This window comes from Ylistrum balloti, unplaced genomic scaffold, assembly GCF_031769215.1.
Source record: "Ylistrum balloti isolate Yb309-2 unplaced genomic scaffold, AGI_CSIRO_Ybal_v1 Utg369622, whole genome shotgun sequence".
Taxonomy (NCBI): domain Eukaryota; kingdom Metazoa; phylum Mollusca; class Bivalvia; order Pectinida; family Pectinidae; genus Ylistrum; species Ylistrum balloti.
The window spans coordinates 251,991-274,181 of NW_026781892.1; the positions used below are offsets into that span (position 1 = coordinate 251,991).

Here is a 22,191-nt window from a genome sequence, read left to right on the forward strand (position 1 = left end):
AGTGGAACAAAGTTGTAAAGGCAGTCTACAATAAACACCAATGCATCCTAAAACCATGTTGATTTCTGTGATGTTTCCATTTTGTTGAGTTTCTTGAAATCACCTCCGATGAATCTCCTCTCTATTTGAACACATTAATATTTGACAAGTTATTTACGTTTAATATATTGCAAAGTAAGAAACTGGAGTGGAAACTTACCACACTGCCAGTTCCTCATTTTAATCAGAGGAATAGATACCAAACAACAATCTTAAATCAACCTGTTGATTTACAAAGTTGATAATGAAGATTTTAAATGATGGAGTTTTTGATAAACGTGTGTTTTTTCTTTTGCAATTACAAGAACATAAGATATTTTACAGTACATACTTGTGACTAAGTTCTAAAGTTCTCTGACATAATTTTATTATCAACAGGTCATGGAGAATGAGTTTCATATATAGTCTGTGATCTCACTTCTATACCAGTCACACCTTCACCTTACTACTGTATGTATTTACAGACAGGAAGGATTGACACACAAGTGAAAAACACCTTTTAGATACAGAAGACACAAACAATGAATTAAATTGTATTACACAGCTGTTTCGTCCTTCTTGGATTCGTCGGTGAGCTAAAGTGGGCCTAAATTTTGAAGAGTAGGAGGCAAGTGAGGCAAATCCAAACTGATCAGTCAAAAACAGGACAGGGAGGACCAGCAGCCAAATTAAAAAATAAATTTTGTAATTTTCATAAATCAGATAATTTTTGAACAGCATTAAGTACATGTGTATATTCTGAACCAGGCCACTATTCGAATGAATAAAAACGTGACATGCAGGTTACTGCAAATCTCGCGAATTACAAAGTCCAACAGCAGTGTTGAAGTAAACTTAGTGAAACCATGGCAGGATGAGATATAACAATGTTGCATTTGAATTAAGATCTCTTTATTGTGTTGTCACAAATAAGTTGGCACCTTTGTGTTGAAGCTGTTTACTAGCTTGTTACATGTATCATCACCAGAAATTCCAGTCAGATTTGTTTTCATTATTTCTAAAATATATACATCATATATTTTACAATATTTGTCAAACAGTTACAATCAAGATTTGAAACAATTCTTCAGTGATTCACCTCAAATGGCTGTGACTTCCACACTATTCACATTTTTACGTCCCTTTAACTCTAGTGAACAACTAAAAACATTGTTGTAGGTCACTATCCCTTAACAATTTAAACTTTCAGTCAAATAATACTGCTAAATATGATTTCAATAAAACTTAGTGAAGTTCTGTAAACAGTGGTTACGAAGCCTTCGTAGAATAGTCAGGTATCAAACATGGCTGCCACAGCAGAATTTTTTTAATATGTATTTCAACTTTAAACAACAGGACTGAATATATATTTAAACTTAACACAACATGTCTGCTGTATGGATTTCAATAATGTTTCACTGAGATGTTTGGTACATACACCTGGTCATAAGTTTTCAGAACTGATCCCATTGTACCAGTATACCTAGACTCTATCCTTTCTGTAGAAGTATTCTATCATGACGTAAAAATGGTATTTATAAATTGAAATATCCATTACTATAAAATCTTCTTATCGTATATCTGTAAGTTGTTTTCATAGGACTACCACCTAATCTCGTATATCTGTAAGTTGTTTTCATAGGACTACCACCTAATCTCGTATATCTGTAAGTTGTTTTCATAGGACTACCACCTTATCTCTTACCTGACACCTGACATCCATCAGATACTTATTTATTCACTGTGTTGAGCATTAAATCCTCCTGATTATGACCAGTAGACTTGATATTTAACAAGACTTTGCTGACAGATATACCTATATTCAGGCAACATTAGGTGACAAACGACTGTGTACATCTCAGTCAAAGCACTTCTGACAGCAAACTATTACTGACATATCAGTCAATTCTACACAAGTCAGTACCTAAAACACTGAAATCGTGATGGAAAGGCTAAGATGTTGGCACCACTGTAGGGGTCTGGAAATACTGGTTAGATTGTCTGTGTTCTTTCAAATACTCTCCTCCCTTCTCTTCATAGTCTTGCCGTGATATACTGTGGGCTACAAAATGGGGAGACAACGCCCATTTCCTAGCTCCATACCATGTATCCAAAATGGGGTTAGCTGGAGAAAGTATACAAACACACATGTTCGTCCAATTCAGTTTTGAACAGGATGAAAAACAAAGACAATCCTGACATCAGTATATTTTATGAGATAAACATAAGTGGTTTTCATGTTCATATTTTTTAAGGTGACCATATAAAGTTTCTGATTACAACAAAATGATCAGCCTGGACAAATGCCTTGCTGTATTACTATAAACATCAGATATCAAAAAGTGCCAGTAGTTATGTCCTTCAATACTTTATCACCTAAGCTAACTTTTCATTTACATCATTATCTAGAACTGTTTCTAATGTTGCAACTGGATGACAAGCAGTGGTTTAAGTTCATACATGAAACTATTTTTTTCAGTTTTTCCAGAAGAGCAAAAAATCATGGTGGTCCTCTTTACGTCGTGCATTTTTAGCAACTCACTCTTGTGAATTTGGCCTTATACCTGTGTATTTAGCCCCCTATTAACAAAACCCTGAATTAACACTATTGGATTTTCTCACATATGAGGTACTGTTTTCGGTATTGATCCCCCCCAAAAAAGCCAACAGAATTCACATGTTGGATTGACTTTTAGAGTATTTTTGGGATCAATCTCAAAATAATTTTTGATAAGTATAATTTTCAGGACTGATCTCATAAACAAGCACAAAAATCCATCCAAAATATAAATTCCGTTGGTTTTCCGGGATCCATACAAAAATACTACCTCATATGTGAGAAAATACAACAGCGTTAATTTATGCTTTCGTGATTATAGGGCTAAATGCATCAGTATTAACTCAGATTCACATGAGTGAAATGCTACAAATACACAACAAAATGAGGAATTTTTCCTCTTCTGGAAAAATTCTGGTTTTATAATGTTTATCTTAGACCTTCAACCAAACCTCTTACCTAACACTAATATATCTGTTCACATCCATTGCTCAAATATTCACTCTGTCGTGCATTAAAACCTCTTGACCTATCATAATTGCTACAGGAAATGAAGTATCCTACCTGCACATGAGACGTTGAATAAGGAGTGAAAGGGCCTCATTTCTAACAATTCTGTTTCCAGTCTCTGCTGGAAGTTCCTGAACATTGCATTACCACCAGTTAAGAACACATTCTGTAAGACAATTAAAAGACGAACAAAGACATTACATAGTATCTCAAGACTTCATTTGAGTGACGACCTACATTTTTATAATCATATTGTTTCGTTGAAGGTAAAAACCATCTTAACAATCTCAAGTAAACTGTTTTTGTATTTCTTAACATCCAATCAATAGCAATGCTCATTCAAAGTGTTATCCCACAACTGGCACTCCCATTGTTGCAGTACACCTGCCACATAAATTTTTGCTGTATTCAGAAGTGACGGAAAACAGCTGTATTTAAGCATGTGAGTTAATTTGACAGAATTACTTTCTGAAATTACGTTTAACGATAAGAATAACTGTTGAAATAAGTGATTTTATAGGTTGTAATGAACAAGTTTATTTACGGAAAATCATGAAATCACTTATGTTTGTTAAAGTTTGAAACCATAGGTCTGCTAGGAGCAATTATTTTGGTGTCCTTTCATCAGGCAAAGTTCAGCATAATGACAGCTAAATAAAGATTGAACAACAAAACTGTTGATTTTTTATTGCTTTGATTTGTCAGGACAGAAAGACAATAGTGGCCAGCCATTTTTGTCTTTCTTCAACTTTGCCATAAAACAGCTTATATTCCATGACACTGACCATGTATTCTCTATATAATGCGTAAATATAATACCTGGGCCAGTCTATTCTGTCGTTCAGCATCATGTTTTTTCAGGACATAGTTCATGGTTTCTGCTATACCAGCTTGTTCCAAACCCAGCATGGAGGGCTGGAATAACAGCTCTGGTACCCTGATATGTAAGATAATGAAAATAATAGTCCACTCATGGCACACTGCAGATATAATGAGAAAAATCTCTACTGATGTAAATATTAACAAAATAGTGAAATTATCGTCCTCTACAGATATATGTATATATGAATGGCCAGGTGTGGTCTGTAGTACTCTGTATTACTAACCTGATTCTCTGGATGACCAGGTGTGGTCTGTAGTACTCTGTATTACTAACCTGATTCTCTGGATGACCAGGTGTGGTCTGTAGTACTCTGTATCACTAACCTGATTCTCTCGATGGCCAGGTGTGGTCTGTAGTACTCTGTATCACTAACCTGATTCTCTCGATGGCCAGGTGTGGTCTGTAGTACTCTGTATCACTGACCTGATTCTCTCGATGGCCAGGTGTGGTCTGTAGTACTCTGTATCACTAACCTGATTCTCTCGATGGCCAGGTGTAGTCTATAATATTCAGCAATATCAAACTCTCCCTGAGGATCTATGCTCTTATCAAGCTCCCTGTGGTAATGTGGAATATTGAATGATATGATTTATGGGATAATTATAACAGAATATTTTAGTAGTGTAGCTGTAGTGTAACATACCAATCCTGATAGCAACTATTCAACATTCAGTGTTACTTTTGGGTTAGATAAAACAGACTCCCTATTTGTTAATTCACAACTTCTCTTGACTAAACCTCAATAACTTTACCATATAGGGTAAAACAGACAATTAAGGATAATTAATATATCTAAGAATTTGGGACCAAATTTTAATTGAATCTTAAATTCAAATTTCTAGAATTTCCAAAAAGAAAGAAATAAAAATGGTGTTCAACAGATGATTTCTGCATTTTGACCAGTAATGAGCTGCATTCATCCATGGTAAATCCTAGGTTTCACAATAAAAGACAATTCAGTAATTTTTTTCAACTCTAGCATAGGACAGCTCCCTAATATATGAAACTCCAGTTTAGAAGCAAGAGTATTAACTAAAGGTAACATCATAAAGATATGAGGAAAAAAAAGGAAAAGGAAAAAAAGGACAGAAAAAGAGCAAAGAAAAGAGGAAGACAACAGATAGCTCAAAATTGTAATGGAATGTATAAAACAATATTAATACAGTGTCATTCTACATGAGATAAGATCTGTAAGCCATTAAAAAAAAGCATTCTCTAGGACATCACACTTCTTTGTCCAACAGTTTTTACTCTGCAAATTCCTAATAGATCTAGTGCTTAAAGAAAGCACTCCAAACATGCCTTACTTTTGAAATTCTGGATCATGTTCCCGTAACTGTGTCTCAAGTTCCTCTAGTGTTTCTTCTTCAGCCTCTGAATCACTGTCAGCATTTTCTGGGTGCTGTCAATATAACAAATAAATTATCAACAGGACTGTGAGATATCAACACAACAGGACATGAGCTATGGAGACAATAGGACTGTGGGTTATGGAAACAATGGACTGTTGGCCCTGGAGACAATAGGACTTTAGGCCCTGGAGACAACAGGAATAGGGGTCCTGGAGACAACAGAAATAGGGGTCCTGGAGACAACAGGAATAGGGGTCCTGAAGACAACAGGAATAGGGGTCCTGATGACAACAGGAAAAGGGGCCCTGGAGACAACAGGAATAGGGGTCCTAAAGACAACAGGAATAGGGGCCTGGAAGACAACAGGAAAAGAGGTCCTGGAGACAACAGGAAAAGAGGTCCTGGAGACAACAGGAAAAGAGGTCCTGGAGACAACAGGAATTGAGGTCCTGGAGACAACAGAAATAGGGGTCCTGGAGACAACAGGAATAGGGGTCCTCGAGACAACAGGAAGTGGGGTCCTGGAGACAACAGGAAAAGAGGTCCTGGAGACAACAGAAATAGGGGTCCTGGAGACAACAGGAAAAGAGGTCCTTGAGACAACAGGAATAGGGGTCCTGGAGACAACAGGAAAAGAGGTCCTAGAGACAACAGGAAAAGAGGTCCTGGAGACAACAGGAAAAGAGGTCCTGGAGACAACAGGAATTGAGGTCCTGGAGACAACAGGAATAGGGGTCCTCGAGACAACAGGAAGTGGGGTCCTGGAGACAACAGGAAAAGAGGTCCTGGAGACAACAGAAATAGGGGTCCTGGAGACAACAGGAAGTGGGGTCCTAGAGACAACAGAAATAGGGGTCCTGGAGACAACAGGAATAGGGGTCCTGGAGACAACAGGAAAAGAGATCCTGGAGACAACAGGAAAAGAGGTCCTGGAGACAACAGGAAAAGAGGTCCTGGAGACAACAGGAATTGGGGTCCTGGAGACAACAGGAATAGGGGCCCTGGAGACAACAGGAAAAGAGATCCTGGAGACAACAGGAAAAGAGGTCCTGGAGACAACAGGAAAAGAGGTCCTGGAGACAACAGGAATTGGGGTCCTGGAGACAACAGGAATAGGGGCCCTGGAGACAACAGGAAAAGAGATCCTGGAGACAACAGGAAAAGAGGTTCTGGAGACAACAGGAAAAGAGGTCCTGGAGACAACAGGAATTGGGGTCCTGGAGACAACAGAAATAGGGGTCCTGGAGACAACAGGAAAAGAGGTCCTGGAGACAACAGGAATAGGGGTCCTGGAGACAAAAAGATTGTGAGATCTTGAGGCAAAAATACTGTACGCTATGGAGACAATAGGATTGTGGGTCCTGGAGACAAAAATACTGTACGCTATGGAGACAATAGGATTGTGGGTCCTGGAGACAAAAATACTGTACGCTATGGAGACAATAGGATTGTGGGTCCTGGAGACAAAAATACTGTACGCTATGGAGACAATAGGATTGTGGGTCCTGGAGACAAAAATACTGTACGCTATGGAGACAATAGGATTGTGGGTCCTGGAGACAAAAATACTGTACGCTATGGAGACAATAGGATTGTGGGTCCTGGAGACAAAAATACTGTACGCTATGGAGACAATAGGATTGTGGGTCCTGGAGACAAAAATACTGTACGCTATGGAGACAATAGGATTGTGGGTCCTGGAGACAAAAATACTGTACGCTATGGAGACAATAGAAAGTTAAGCTATAGAGACAATAGGAATTTATACCATGGAGATAACTATGGTTGTATTGTTATTCTTACCTGACAACTAATATGACATGAAAAAATTGAGATCATAATACAATAATGTAAATAGTGCAAGCCATATTACTTAAACTAAACTGATGTCAGATATCACAAAAATGTAATTTTTTAATCCCTGTGTAATTCAACACTTCGTCATTCAAATTTTATTTATAACAAAATTGTATTGAATGAAACTACAACATGGAAACAGAATCACGGAAGACAAGATGAAGACAAAACATAACACAAATACAGGAACCATAACATATTTTGATTATCAACACTGAAAACAAGTTCTCCTAATTAACAATATAACAAATTCACTCATTAGCATTCAGAAATCTTCACTATCATAAGGTCTGCTCCATCTTTACTATCGTTACTCACAATTTCTTTGTAAACTTCCCAGTCCGCATCATTCTGACCAAAGGTGTCTTCCTTCTTTTTCTTCTTAGATCCACCTAAGTTGCAGGGTTAAATAGGTACACTTAATATACAAGGTTTTTTTAATCAGCAGATGAAATTAAATGCAAATAGACACAAAACTCACTATTTCTTTTCCCCAATTCATTGCAACAATTGCCATCTATATGACCTTTATTTAAACAATCTTGGTGGGAAGTTGGATCATTTGCCTTATTTTGTTCTTATCTATCCACAATTTTAAAAAGCACAACTCGGGACCAAGGGGAGTCTATGTAATATCAAATTTGAAAATGAGTCCATCCAAGAAATATTTAACTCCGAACTTCAACATTCAGTGTGCCCCATCCCCCCACCTGCCTGAAGCAATTCTGTTTTTTTGGTCAGTTTCAAAGATAAACTTGTAAAGTTAAGGACCTTAAGGAGTATACATATGAAATTTGATCCATCCAGTGCTTCTCAGGAAATAACGTTAACATCAGAACTTAGACGAAAGATGATCTACTACTTACAATCTCATGGTGGTGGACTAAAAATGTAATCATTTATATACCAAATTAAAATTTCAGGAAAATTGAGGAAAAATCTCTCGGTCAATTACATATGACTGTATTTACCTCCAGCAAGCTGTGTGATGATTTTCATCCTCTGTTGTGAGGCCAGTGTCCGACGTTTAGCCATGTCAGATTTCCTCTGCTTTCTCTTTGCACGGGCATCTAACAATTTCTAAATAAACAGACCGGTGTCTTGATGGAATTTGATTGTCAAATTATATAAAACAATGTATACAATTATCACATTTATTTCTTGAAAAACAAAACACAAATATTAGTGCACTTGAGCAAGGGCCGACACAGATACCTCTCCCCTCCCTTACCATCACTTCCCTCCTTTACCATCCATTCCCTCCCTTACCATCCATTCCCTCCCTTACCGTCAATTCTCTCCCTTACCATCCATTCCTTCCCTTACCGTCCATTCCCTCCCTTACCATCACTTCCCTCCTTTACCATCCATTCCCTCACTTACCATCCATTCCCTCCCTTATCATCCATTCCCTCCCTCCCTTACCGTCCATTCCCTCCCTTATCATCACTTCCCTCCTTTACCATCCATTCCTTCCCTTACCGTCCATTCCCTCCCTTACCATCACTTCCCTCCTTTACCATCCATTCCTTCCCTTACCAACGATTCCCTCCCTTACCATCCATTCCCTCCCTTACCGTCCATTCCCTCCCTTATCATCCATTCCCTCCCTTACCATCAATTCTCTCCCTTACCGTCCATTCCCTCCCTTATCATCCATTCCCTCCCTTATCATCCATTCCCTCCCTTATCATCAATTTCCTCTCTTACCTTCCATTCCCTCCCTTATCATCAATTTCCTCTCTTATCATCCATTTCCTCTCTTACCGTCCATTCCCTCCCTTACCGTCCATTCCCTCCCTTATCATCCATTCCCTCCCTTATCATCCATTCCCTCCCTTATCATCCATTTCCTCTCTTACCGTCCATTCCCTCCCTTATCATCAATTTCCTCTCTTATCCTCCATTCCCTCCCTTATCATCAATTTCCTCTCTTACCTTCCATTCCCTCCCTTATCATCAATTTCCTCTCTTATCATCCATTTCCTCTCTTACCGTCCATTCCCTCCCTTATCATCAATTTCCTCTCTTATCATCCATTCCCTCCCTTACCATCCATTTCCTCTCTTATCATCCATTTCCTCTCTTACCGTCCATTCCCTCCCTTATCATCAATTTCCTCTCTTATCATCCATTCCCTCCCTTACCATCCATTCCCTCCCTTACCATCATTTACCTCCCTTACCATCAATTCCCTTGATTACCTCCCTTACCAACGATTCCCTCCCTTACCATCCATTCCCTCCCTTACCAATGATTCCCTCCCTTACCATTGATTACCTCGATTACCTCCCTTACCAATGATTCCCTCCCTTACCATTGATTACCTCGATTACCTCCCTTACCAGTGGCTGTCAGCCTGATGTTACTTCCTACTGATATCTATTACCTGTCTCTTTGATCTCACTTCCTGTAACCAGCCATCAAAGTTCATCAGTCTTTTAATTTCCAACTTTTTATCTTCTTCAATTTCCTGTGGATATAAAAGCAGCACTCGATCTTAAAGTCCTCTTTGTTAAATACAGGATTAGATATTACTCTATATAACAGTCGAAAAAGAAATAAATTACAACAAATGAAAATTTTACACAAGAAGGTGAACTTCCTCAATCTTCCCCATCCAACTTGTGATACAAAATGGGACAAAATTTAGCATTTACATCATAAATGCAAAAGTAAATACAACTAATACCATATAATGGAGTAGATTTCTGGAAAGAGTCACAAAAAGTATATTTAACCATAGTATGTATACTGTGTAGTTGAAAATTAATTCAATTCCGCAGTTTGTAAAAAAACAACATTGACTTCCCAAAGAGGACCAAGCTTCAGCCTGGTTTAGGACTGTTTAAAAGTGAAGCAAGATGCTGGTTGTAACTTTGTATTTAATTAACTGGGATATGTTACGTTTTCTGTATCTGGTTATTTAAGTACCAACAAATGACTTATACAGAAAATCTATTGTAAATGAACCAGTAAATGCCTGATAATCTTTTGATACCAGTATGTTCACCAACCTTTTGACGTTTTGCTCTCTGAAGAGCCTGTGCTTTCATTCTTCCCTCTCGGGCATTCTTCAGCATCCTCTGACGTTTCTTGACAGACAACTGATCAGGGGTCAACTGGTCATCAGGAATGTCCAGAAGGTCATACACAGGAGCCTTGGCCTGCTGCTATAACAACAGTAGATTAATAATTTCACAATTAAGTCAATCCTTTTGTTTAAATTTGTCTCAAATATCAATGAAGTATGAAAGCTATCAACTCATTCTCTCAGCAGTTGTCACTAGGTTTCCTCTAGTGGTGAGGAAATACCCAGAATCTTGACCTTTACAATACCCTTACCTCTTCCTCTGGTGGTGGGTCTATACCCAGGATCTTCGCCTTAGCTCTCTGGATATTTCCAGTCAGTTTGTTGATTGCTGTCTGCAGTTCCTCTGCTGAATCAAACTCTGATCCTTGTAAGGCTCGCTATAGAATGAAAATGTAATGTTAATATGCTGTAACAAAACTTGTCAGCACTTCTCCTACTTCAAAATTACCACTCTGTCTTTCTTTTGAACTGAGCCAAGAATTCTTCAGACCAAATTCGGACAAAAATCCAGTCATTCTTTCAGTAGAAGGTTCATAAAGAATTTGCTATATTTCCCACATTAGGCCCTGCCCCTCCCATCCTGGGGCAGAGACCCACTTCGTATACAAAACTGTTTCTCCTTCATCCAATCATACTTCCGACCAATTTAGGACAGAATCCACACAATCCCACAGCAGAAGAATTTTAAAGAATTTGCCCCATTTTCCCATTGGACCTCACCTTCTTGCCCATGTTTGTTGAGACTCATCATTTATACGATAATGAAGAAGAAGGATTTTATAGAATTTACTCTATTATCCCTACTGGGCCCTGGCCAAGACCCACTGTTAAATGCTTCACCACAGAATATTTCACACCAAATTGTGATAATATTCCTACAAAAGAAGAAGGATTTCAATTAATTTGCACCATTTCCTCTATTGTGCTCTGCCCTTCTAGCCCAGCGGAGCCGAGACCTACCATTTTTACAAAACTGAGTACCCTTCCCCCAAAGATGCTTCTGACCAATTTTGGTCAAAATCCACTCAGTTGTTCATGACAAGTAGTTTTTTAAAGCATCTTAAACTAATCCCGGACACCACTGTGCAGCATAAGCCCACTTTGGTCCTTTGGACAAGGTGAGCTATTAAAACCATATCAATTAGCTACTTTCACAGAACTCTAATCATTTTCGCACATGATTCTTCTTTTACTTATAACTTTAACCTAAAAACAGTATTGACTTCAACAGAGACAACATGACATCAATTAAAAATTCACATAATTACATTGAATTCTTCATCGTCTTCATCTTCCAACAATTCCTGCAGACTCATCAACTCCTGCAATTGTTCCTCATCGTTCCTCAGCTGTAGAAAAAGAATGTCCAACAATGTTAGTGGGTGATAGGTGAAAAATCTTACAAAAATTTGACATTTATTTTTGATAAATACAATTTCATATGAAAACAGCCATGATCTCTGACTTTGAGAAATGAAATCGTTAATAAAAAGATCCATCCAGTAAAAGATGGCATCAACACTAACAAACTAATGTTTTCTCACCTTTTCTACACGTTTCTTAGCATTGACTTCTTTAAGCCTGCGTATCTGCTGGTCACGGCGTTCCTTCGCCTGTTTGGCAGAAACTGTCTGCTGATTTCCTGGAGCCTGAGAGAGAGACAGTACAGTACTGACATTAACAGTGTCCTTAGTATTTCATTGATAGAGTGTTTAGTGCCTTGATATTAATCCGTACAAGAAAAATAATAGCTCTACAGTCAAAAGGTCCATATTGAACACATTTAAAATGAAAATCCTCCTGTGGTATTTTGTGTGGAAAGGCGTACTTACACTGACAAATGGCAACTGTATTTTGTGTGGAAAGGCGTACTTACACTGACAAATGGCAACTGTATTTTGTGTGGAAAGGCGTACTTACACTGACAAATGGCAACTGTATTTTGTGGACATTATCATCGTAGTAGTCATTGGAGACCCAGTTGTCCAAATCTGTAGCATAGTCTGCAGCCATATAACAGTGATCTCTCACCAATTCCTGTTGAAAGAAAAGAAAGGGGGTTACAACAGACTGATTCTGTTAACACTGTTGGTATTTTATTCTATAGAATTATAAGAGGATTCTCCAATATAAAAAATCCACAACAACAAGAATAATTACCGTTATTGCTAGTGTACTCTACAAACTCAAATAAGTAAGTGAAAACAAAATGCAGTATAACAAAAAAGGCAATAGTTACTGCTACAAAATCGTACGGAGAAACAAAATCATTCAAGTGTGAAAACCTGTATCAATGGAACAGGTATTCTATGATGCATATTTGCTTGAATTTCATAAAAACCTAACTGACACTTGTTCAAAAGATTCTAAAGACTTTGAATTCACCAATCTTGTTACAACAAAGTAACAATGTTCTTTTATCAACTGAGCCCTAATATTGTGTAAAAAGTGATGATGGAAGGCAGTGATGTGACTGTTAAACCAACTGCTACCTGGCATAATGGAACTGAGGGTGTGGGTGAAGGGAGAGGGTCAACATACCTAACTTGATTAGTAAAAGGACATATTAACCGACATTCACGATTGGGACAAAATCTTAAGAGCAGTGATGTTGTATTTTATAATATAATAGTAACAAGGTAATATGCCAGTACACACAAGTTACGTCGACAGAACTTTCATACAACAGAAAAAGATGCAGGCCATCAAAATCACATAATTTGTCATCAATTGAATATGTTTGGGATGTTTATAGGCAACACGTGAGAGAAAAACCAGTCATCAAACTTGCAGGGTTACCTGCCATAATGTTGAATAGAACAATATATCTCCTGGTTTTGATTTTCATGCAGCAATGTTGCAAAGCTGTTTACCCTACGTACAGTCATCTTACCTGTTACTAATGGTGTTCCATTTAAAATTTACCCCAACATTCTTTAATGTTGAATAAAACCAGCTGACTGCAAAGTTTCGTAATTAATCAAGACAATATCTTTATCCATACATGACTGATAAGGATTTATAAATAGAACAGTTAATCTCATTATAAATTAGAGTTACCGAATTCACTGATAAAATTTGTCCAGAATACATGATTACCTCTGCCCTACTCAGCGTGACTGAAGCGTAGTGGCCAGGGTATTTAAGCTGCAGGAGACGTTGCATAAATCCATCCAGATGAGATCCTCCCAAATTGATGCGACGACAAGTGGCACTGTCCATGCGTCCCTCTAAGATAGGTAGGACGTGTGTCGCCTGGTAACCGCAGTCCACCACTAAAGCATCACCCCTGTCTGATTTAAATAAAACCAGGGCTATCATTGATATTCCCAACACAGGAAACTAGCTTTCAAACACCGTCCCGGTCTGATTATATGTAAATATAAGTAATTTAGACTGATTCTGGTACAGACTAAATATGACATCTACACTGTAAGCTACACGTGGTACATGGTAGAGAACAGAGTAGACATTTTACCTAATTTAGGCTGATTCTGGTACAAGCTAAACATGGCATCCACACCATAAGCTACACGTGGTACATGATAGCACTCAAACAGGAGTTCTGACATCTCTGAAACAACAAATATACAAAATAGCATTAATGAATTGTTTTCATACCAAGAATCATGAAGGAACAGATCTGCTTATAAACATGTTAAACTGTAAAGAATTTGCCTAAGGCTCACACTTTATCTCCAGTGATCTATAAATTATATATTATTAACATTTTCACCAATGCATAGAAATATAATGCTGATAATGCAATGAAAATAGACCTTTGCTGTGATTTTCACTGTATTCTACCAATGACACCAGCAGTTTGTTACTATGTTTTACATTAACAACAGTAGTTTGTTACTATGTTTTACATTGACAACAGCAGTTTGTTACTATGTTTTACATTGACAACAGTAGTTTGATACTATGTTTTACATTGACAACAGTAGTTTGATACTATGTTTTACATTGACAACAGTAGTTTGATACTATGTTTTACAATGACAACAACAGTTTGTTACTATAACTTACGTTGGCGACAGTAATTTGGGTTACACACAGGTTCAGTCATTAGGACAGGATGATCAACAACACTTTCTGTGTTAATGCCCATGTGGGTGAATATGTAGTCAAAGATCTGTTCCTGTTCAAATCAAAGTATACTTGTTACTACTGATTATTTCATTCGTCATTACAAATATTTAATAATCACTTCAGGACTCTCCTCTTACCACTCACACATCAACAAACAGGACTTTTCTCTTATCACTCACACATCAACAAACAGGACTTTTCTCTTACCAACTCACACATCAACAAACAGGACTTTTCTCTTATCAACTCACACATCAACAAACAGGACTTTTCTCTTATCACTCACACATCAACAAACAGGACTTTTCTCTTATCACTCACACATCAACAAACAGGACTTTTCTCTTATCACTCACACATCAACAAACAGGACTTTTCTCTTATCACTCACACATCAACAAACAGGACTTTTCTCTTATCAACTCACACATCAACAAACAGGACTTTTCTCTTATCACTCACACATCAACAAACAGGACTTTTCTCTTATCACTCACACATCAACAAACAGGACTTTTCTTCTATCACTCACACATCAACAAACAGGACTTTTCTCCTATCACTCTCACATCAACAAACAGGACTTTTCTCCTATCAACTCACACATCAACAAACAGGACTTTTCTCCTATCAACTCACACATCAACAAACAGGACTTTTCTCCTATCAACTCACACATCAACAAACAGGACATTCCTCTTATCACTCACACATCAACAAACTGGACTTTTCTCTTATCACTCACACATCAACAAACAGGACTTTTCTCTTATCACTCACACATCAACAAACAGGACTTTTCTCTTATCACTCACACATCAACAAACAGGACTTTTCTCTTATCACTCACACATCAACAAACAGGACTTTTATCCTATCAACTCACACATCAACAAACAGGACTTTTCTCTTATCACTCACACATCAACAAACAGGACTTTTCTCTTATCACTCACACATCAACAAACAGGACTTTTCTCTTATCACTCACACATCAACAAACAGGACTTTTCTCTTATCACTCACACATCAACAAACAGGACTTTTCTCTTATCACTCACACATCAACAAACAGGACTTTTCTCTTATCACTCACACATCAACAAACAGGACTTTTCTCCTATCACTCACACATCAACAAACAGGACTTTTCTCCTATCAACTCACACATCAACAAACAGGACTTTTCTCCTATCAACTCACACATCAACAAACAGGACTTTTCTCTTATCACTCACACATCAACAAACAGGACTTTTCTCTTATCACTCACACATCAACAAACAGGACTTTTCTCTTATCACTCACACATCAACAAACAGGACTTTTCTCTTATCACTCACACATCAACAAACAGGACTTTTCTCTTATCACTCACACATCAACAAACAGGACTTTTCTCCTATCAATTCACACATCAACAAACAGGACTTTTCTCTTATCACTCACACATCAACAAACAGGACTTTTCTCCTATCAACTCACACATCAACAAACAGGACTTTTCTCTTATCACTCACACATCAACAAACAGGACATTTCTCCTATCAATTCACACATCAACAAACAGGACTTTTCTCCTATCAACTCACACATCAACAAACAGGACTTTTCTCCTATCAACTCACACATCAACAAACAGGACATTCCTCTTATCACTCACACATCAACAAACAGGACTTTTCTCTTATCACTCACACATCAACAAACAGGACTTTTCTCTCATCAACTCACACATCAACAATCACACATGATTTATTATTAAAGAAAGTATCATGGTGTGGTTTTATGCCAATTTATTCTATGGTAGGGGAGCTAACTCTATATTCCTTTACCTGGACATCATAGAGAGTCACCAAATTCCTGTCAAATTGTGTGCGGAGAATCCATCGAACAACTTCAATATTGTTAATCTCATTCCCAACCTGTAGATCAGACTCCTAAAAACATAGACAGAATCATTAAAAACAAACTATAACCTGGGATATCTTAGATCTGATCTGTTGTTAGATTCATCATTATGTACATTTTAAATGGTAAATATTGATACAAAACAAATGGAAATCATCACATGAAAAGAAAGTTGGAAATTGAAGCTGATGATACCTTTTTGCCTCTTTGTTTGGCTGTGATGTTTTTGAAGATTAATTGTGGTTGGTGTTTTTTTGTTGTTGCCCAGCCTGCTCGACACTGGTAAGACCCTTAAATAGAAACAGAAGGTAGAATTTGTCCTCTCCATTTCTGGACATGTTTCAGACTGTTACAGTTATGATAAGGCATTATTAGATCCTATAGCCTCTTCTAAGACTAACATGATCAAACATTCACCGCTACAGACGGTTCCATCCCTATGAGGGGGATGCAGGTCGCCCTCTCACGTCAATTGACGTTTATTGGTGAGACAATACCCGGCAACGGGAGGAGTCAAAGAGACAGAAAACCAACCAACCAATCAACCAGTATAGAATTCATGTTTCCCAAACTGAGAGACAGCAAGTATGTACATATTTACTTTTAGAGTAATTGATGCCCAGTAGTTGTATTTACCATTTTACAGGTGAAGACTATACACAAATTAAAAGGTATGTATTTACTCTATTGATTAAGAAATTGATACCAAATTTTTTTCATGAAGTAAAATTTAATATACACTGTAGATTATTTTTAACTAAAATCACAAGGATTTCAATATTCTACATATAATGTGACAAATTATTTACAAAGAATTAACTAAAATATTTATTCAGATAAATAAATACCTTAAGTAAGTGCAATTGTGTTTTGCCAGTGGTACAACTCTGTCATAAAGGATCGTGGAATAGATAAATCCTTACCATTGTCTATGACCAGTGGTATACAGCTAAGGTTGTGGAATAGATAAACCCTTACCATTGTCTATGACCAGTGGTATATAGCTAAGGTTGTGGAATAGATAAACCCTTACCATTGTCTATGACCAGTGGTATATAGCTAAGAACATGGAATAGATAAACCCTTACCATTGTCTATGATCAGTGGTATACAGCTAAGGTTGTGGAATAGATAAACCCTTACCATTGTCTATGACCAGTGGTATACAGCTAAGGTTGTGGAATAGATAAACCCTTACCATTGTCTATGACCAGTGGTATATAGCTAAGGTTGTGGAATAGATAAACCCTTACCATTGTCTATGACCAGTGGTATATAGCTAAGGTTGTGGAATAGATAAACCCTTACCATTGTCTATGACCAGTGGTATACAGCTAAGGTTGTGGAATAGATAAACCCTTACCATTGTCTATGACCAGTGGTATATAGCTAAGGTTGTGGAATAGATAAACCCTTACCATTGTCTATGACCAGTGGTATATAGCTAAGAACATGGAATAGATAAACCCTTACCATTGTCTATGACCAGTGGTATACAGCTAAGGTTGTGGAATAGATAAACCCTTACCATTGTCTATGACCAGTGGTATACAGCTATGGTTGTGGAATAGAAAAACCCTTACCATTGTCTATGACCAGTGGTATATAGCTAAGGTTGTGGAATAGATAAACCCTTACCATTGTCTATGACCAGTGGTATATAGCTAAGAACATGGAATAGATAAACCCTTACCATTGTCTATGACCAGTGGTATATAGCTAAGAACATGGAATAGATAAACCCTTACCATTGTCTATGACCAGTGGTATACAGCTAAGGTTGTGGAATAGAAAAACCCTTACCATTGTCTATGACCAGTGGTATATAGCTAAGAACATGGAATAGATAAATCCTTACCACTGTCTATGACCAGTGGTATACAGCTAAGAACATGGAATAGATAAACCCTTACCATTGTCTATGACCAGTGGTATACAGCTAAGGTTGTGGAATAGATAAACCCTTACCATTGTCTATGACAAGTGGTATATAGCTAAAGTTGAGGAATAGATAAACCCTTACCATTGTCTATAACCAGTGGTACACTGCTGTCAAATAATGTGGTGGAATAATCAAACACAGGATCAGGACTGCATCTTTCATCTTTGAAAGAGAAAATATTATTTGATCCTTTTCCCTGAGCCATATTCTGCAAAATACAAAGACATGGTAAATTAAACATGAACATTTTTTTTAAATCAGAGGCCAATTAACCTGTGTGAAGGGTGAGTTTTCCAAAAATTAAAAAAAAAGATAACTTGAATAAATGGAAAGACAACTACAGACCAAGGGGGAAACTACATATGAACTTTGAGAAAGACCTATCCAGTGCTTCTAAAGAAAAGTGTTCTAAAATCAAGAGGGGAGAATTAGGGACCAAAGGGCACACGTACATATACATGAAGTTTGAAAATTCAACCAGTACTTTTCAAAAAATATTGATAACAAGTATTGTTTAAAAATGGAAGGACAATGAACTGATAGATGAATGGACCAAGGATGTAGGGCAATTTGAAAAGCCCACCATCTTATGATGTTGCCCCTATTAGGCCAAATCCCTTGCGCATGAAGGGCCAAGACCTGCAATTGATACAAAATCAAGTCCCTTTCACCAAGGGATGTTTCAGTTGAATTGAGAGAGAATCCTCGTGTTGCCACAGAGGAAATAGGATTTTAAAGAATTTGATTTATTTTACCACTGAAACAAAATTGAGTTCCCTTCACCTAAGAATTTTTCAGACAAAATTTTGACAAATACCTATTATTCCTACAGAAGAATGAGGATTTTAAAGATTTTTGGGGCAAGTTCAGACCTAAAAAGGAAAAAAGCTCTTTGTGAGAATGCCTGGGGATGTATTCTACAATAATCCAGATGCAGGATGCATACTGTTGTTATGACTTGTGGAAATCTATTATTTGTGATATAATTCTTGGAAAGAAATAATATACTTTTGACTTTCAGTTCTACAATAACCCATTTGCTAAGATAAAGATGTGGGAGTCAAGTCTAACCAATCTCTGGTTTTAGGCAGATTCCTTCATTTATAGCAGCAATGTTGTAGGAGATTTTGAACATCAGACTTAGTGGTGTGTTTTTACATCTTTCTGATAGGCTTAACCAGAATAGAGCTAAATTTTCCGAGCAACATGTGAATTATTATGGTATTTGTTAGCGACGAAACAGATCACTCTTTGTTTCATCATGTATCTATTTATGAATGTCACCTTCTTGGTAAGTGTCTGCCACAGAACAAGAATATTTCAAAGAAAGACACAATACTGATTTGACTTTCAGGTTTTTTCTTTTGTCATTTTTAAATCATTGCAAAATATAAGCAAAATGAAGCTATAACCCCTCCCATGTGCTGCTTATGTCGGCAATATTTATATCTTGTTATATGGTTAAACCCAGGAATTTAGCAAAGTGCAAAACTGTGTTGGTAATAATTAAAATTTCTGTTTTTTTTAACTTTCAGCACATAAAGAACCTTACATTTTTGGAAGTAAAATGCAAATTTCCATAGTTACCCCATTCTACATGCCGTCCTTAAATGACTACAAGTGTTGATAGGACTTTTAAACAACATACAACTAAAATTGTAGACTAGATAGTATTTGTAAAGAGAAATTTGACGTTTAGTGAATAAGCGTTTGCAACACAAAGTGGTCGGAAACTTTCATGAAAAACATCTCTCTTTAGTATAGGCACTGACTATGTCAATACACTCATTAGATGATATATAATATCATAGCCAAGCTGCGAATCTAAGACAGATACTGTAAGCATACAGGATCGACAGTCGGAGCTTAGGCCTACCTCGTAACTGTATATAATTAGGACACGGAATCAATGCTACCGGCATGGTGGTAGGTTTGTATTTTTTAACGAACTTCTGCATGTGTATGACCAACACATCGTTCCATCAATATTTCTTCTATAACCGACTGATATACTTCGATACTTACGTAGAAAAATTTAGAAATATCAAATGGCGAGGAAATTGTCTAAGAAGTACACATTGTTTTTCCCCCGACTCATATACTATTATTACCTCTTCTGAGGAGAGTTCTCAAAATCTAAATGACAAGCCGGCAGTTCCGGACAGATGAACAAATATGACTGTAGGAAGTGGCTAAACTTGTCATAAAGAACAGATGGACCTCATCTTTGTTTTTTTCGCAAATAAAATATTTCATAAAATACTTAGATAGATATAATAGAAATCATTGGCATGCTGTGTTATGTGAACAACTCTACTGTGACGTGATGAATACGTCTTCATGACGTCATATAATTTACTCAGAAGTGAAAAACTTACAGTTTGCACGAAATAAGTCTATCTTGTACAGTGGTGGAAGTAATTTCGCTCATTTTTTTTTTTTTTTTTAGAAATACCAGTTATGTTATAAATAGGACACTTTGCGCAATCACATACACACATATCCATCCAAACTTGGAGAAGGGTATTGTGTTGTACTGGATGAATGGACACTGCATGTATCATATCCAGGCTGCCTGTCCTTTCTAGGTTTTACAACTCCTTCTTGCACATACCCCGAAGATAACCACAATCTAGGGTTCTTTTTATCCCAGAAAGCTTCTCATTTAGCTCCAAACATTTGAGTGGTCGATGGCACAACATAATTATGTACAGGAAAGAGTAAAAAATGTCTGTCGCTCACAAAGCATATGCTGGAAACGCCATGTAAAGTCATCAACCAAAGCGTCAAACAGGTCCGTCTCGGACGAATTGACATGGAAGTGAAGCGAAAGTAGTGCATTTCCTAATTCTGGCTCCCCAGCTCTCAAAACCACCACAGACCATAGTGGACGTCGCTTAGTTTTGGAACAAGGACACGACACTACAGAACTGGGCTAACTGAATGTGTTACTGGACTGTGCGGCTGAAGTTCCCTCATCCATGAACCATCAAAGCGTAATAGACACAGATACCTGTGCCTTGTTTTATCAGAAATATTTCTTTATACAGTTAAATTTTCATAAAACTCTGCGATTTAAGGTAAGGATTACCATCAACACGGGGACAAATTCATGTAAGGGAACACGTTAATCTCCATACATATCAGAGGTCGTATACTCCCGATGTTACAGTGGCAGTGAAATAAATGTCAGCCATAGGCAGGAAATGTGAATAACTCTAAATCTACCACAGGTAAGATATCATGCCCTAAATCTCTACCTAAGGTCCACGGTCAAGTGTCATACCTTTAATCTACCCAAATCTCACTAAAAGTACAACCAAAGTCAAATCCAACATCCCAAATTTAGCCAAGATCAAATATCACCTCCAAAACCAATATCCAGAGTCAAGTTCCACACCCTAAATCTCTCCAATGTCAAATATGGCACCCTGAATCTATCCAGTGTCAAATCTGGCACCCTGAATCTTTCCAATGTCAATTTCTTTCACTTTTGTCAGAGCGAGATAAAATATCTTAACCAAAGTGTAGTCAAGGTCATTTTTTGTCCAAAAGGACACATATCAATTGGTTGTCCTTTTTCATGGTCTCGAGGCATCGCTAACAGTACTATGTTGCAATACCTGGCTTGTAAGAGTTTTCAAGACATAGGGGAACATCGGTCTCTGCGGCGTCCTTGACACTAAACATGTTGCTCATAATGTAGTTCATGAGGTCATGATGGTTACAATATTTGACATCAACTATTACGTAACGTCAATTGACAGCACGACACAGAGTATTGAGCTTATGGTATGGTCAAATGTAATACCATTACGTCTGGAGACATGGACAGATTCTGTGATTTTTGTAAGGAACCATGTGGAAGATGAGGTTACCAGGTAGTTGTCTGGTGCCAGATATACGATGACATAAAGAACAGTCTTTTTAATAGTGTCATACATAAGAAACAACGAGAAGTTCACTTGGTTT

The 22,191-nt window shown here is 37.4% G+C and overlaps 1 protein-coding gene across 2 annotated transcripts; it reads right to left on the minus strand.

Annotated features, from left to right (window-relative positions):
• Positions 1–946: 946 nt before the first annotated feature.
• On the minus strand, positions 947–20,255 carry LOC132549937 (actin-related protein 5-like). 2 transcript variants are annotated; one of them, XM_060213925.1, is made up of 20 exons: positions 20,245–20,255; positions 18,301–18,427; positions 16,473–16,567; positions 16,202–16,306; positions 14,304–14,415; positions 13,750–13,845; positions 13,371–13,564; positions 12,192–12,308; positions 11,816–11,920; positions 11,540–11,620; positions 10,523–10,648; positions 10,195–10,350; positions 9,567–9,650; positions 8,149–8,257; positions 7,496–7,569; positions 5,276–5,370; positions 4,442–4,525; positions 3,905–4,022; positions 3,140–3,251; positions 947–2,143 (listed from the first exon to the last, which is right to left on the minus strand). In XM_060213925.1, exons 2-20 carry the CDS (start codon positions 18,422–18,424, stop codon positions 1,971–1,973), a joined length of 2,160 nt encoding a protein of 719 aa, XP_060069908.1. In that variant the 5' UTR covers positions 18,425–18,427; positions 20,245–20,255; the 3' UTR covers positions 947–1,970. The 2 variants fall into 2 exon arrangements, with proteins under 2 accessions (XP_060069908.1, XP_060069916.1); XM_060213933.1 differs by lacking the exons at positions 947–2,143; positions 3,905–4,022 and having other exon boundaries at positions 3,202–3,251.
• Positions 20,256–22,191: the final 1,936 nt, after the last annotated feature.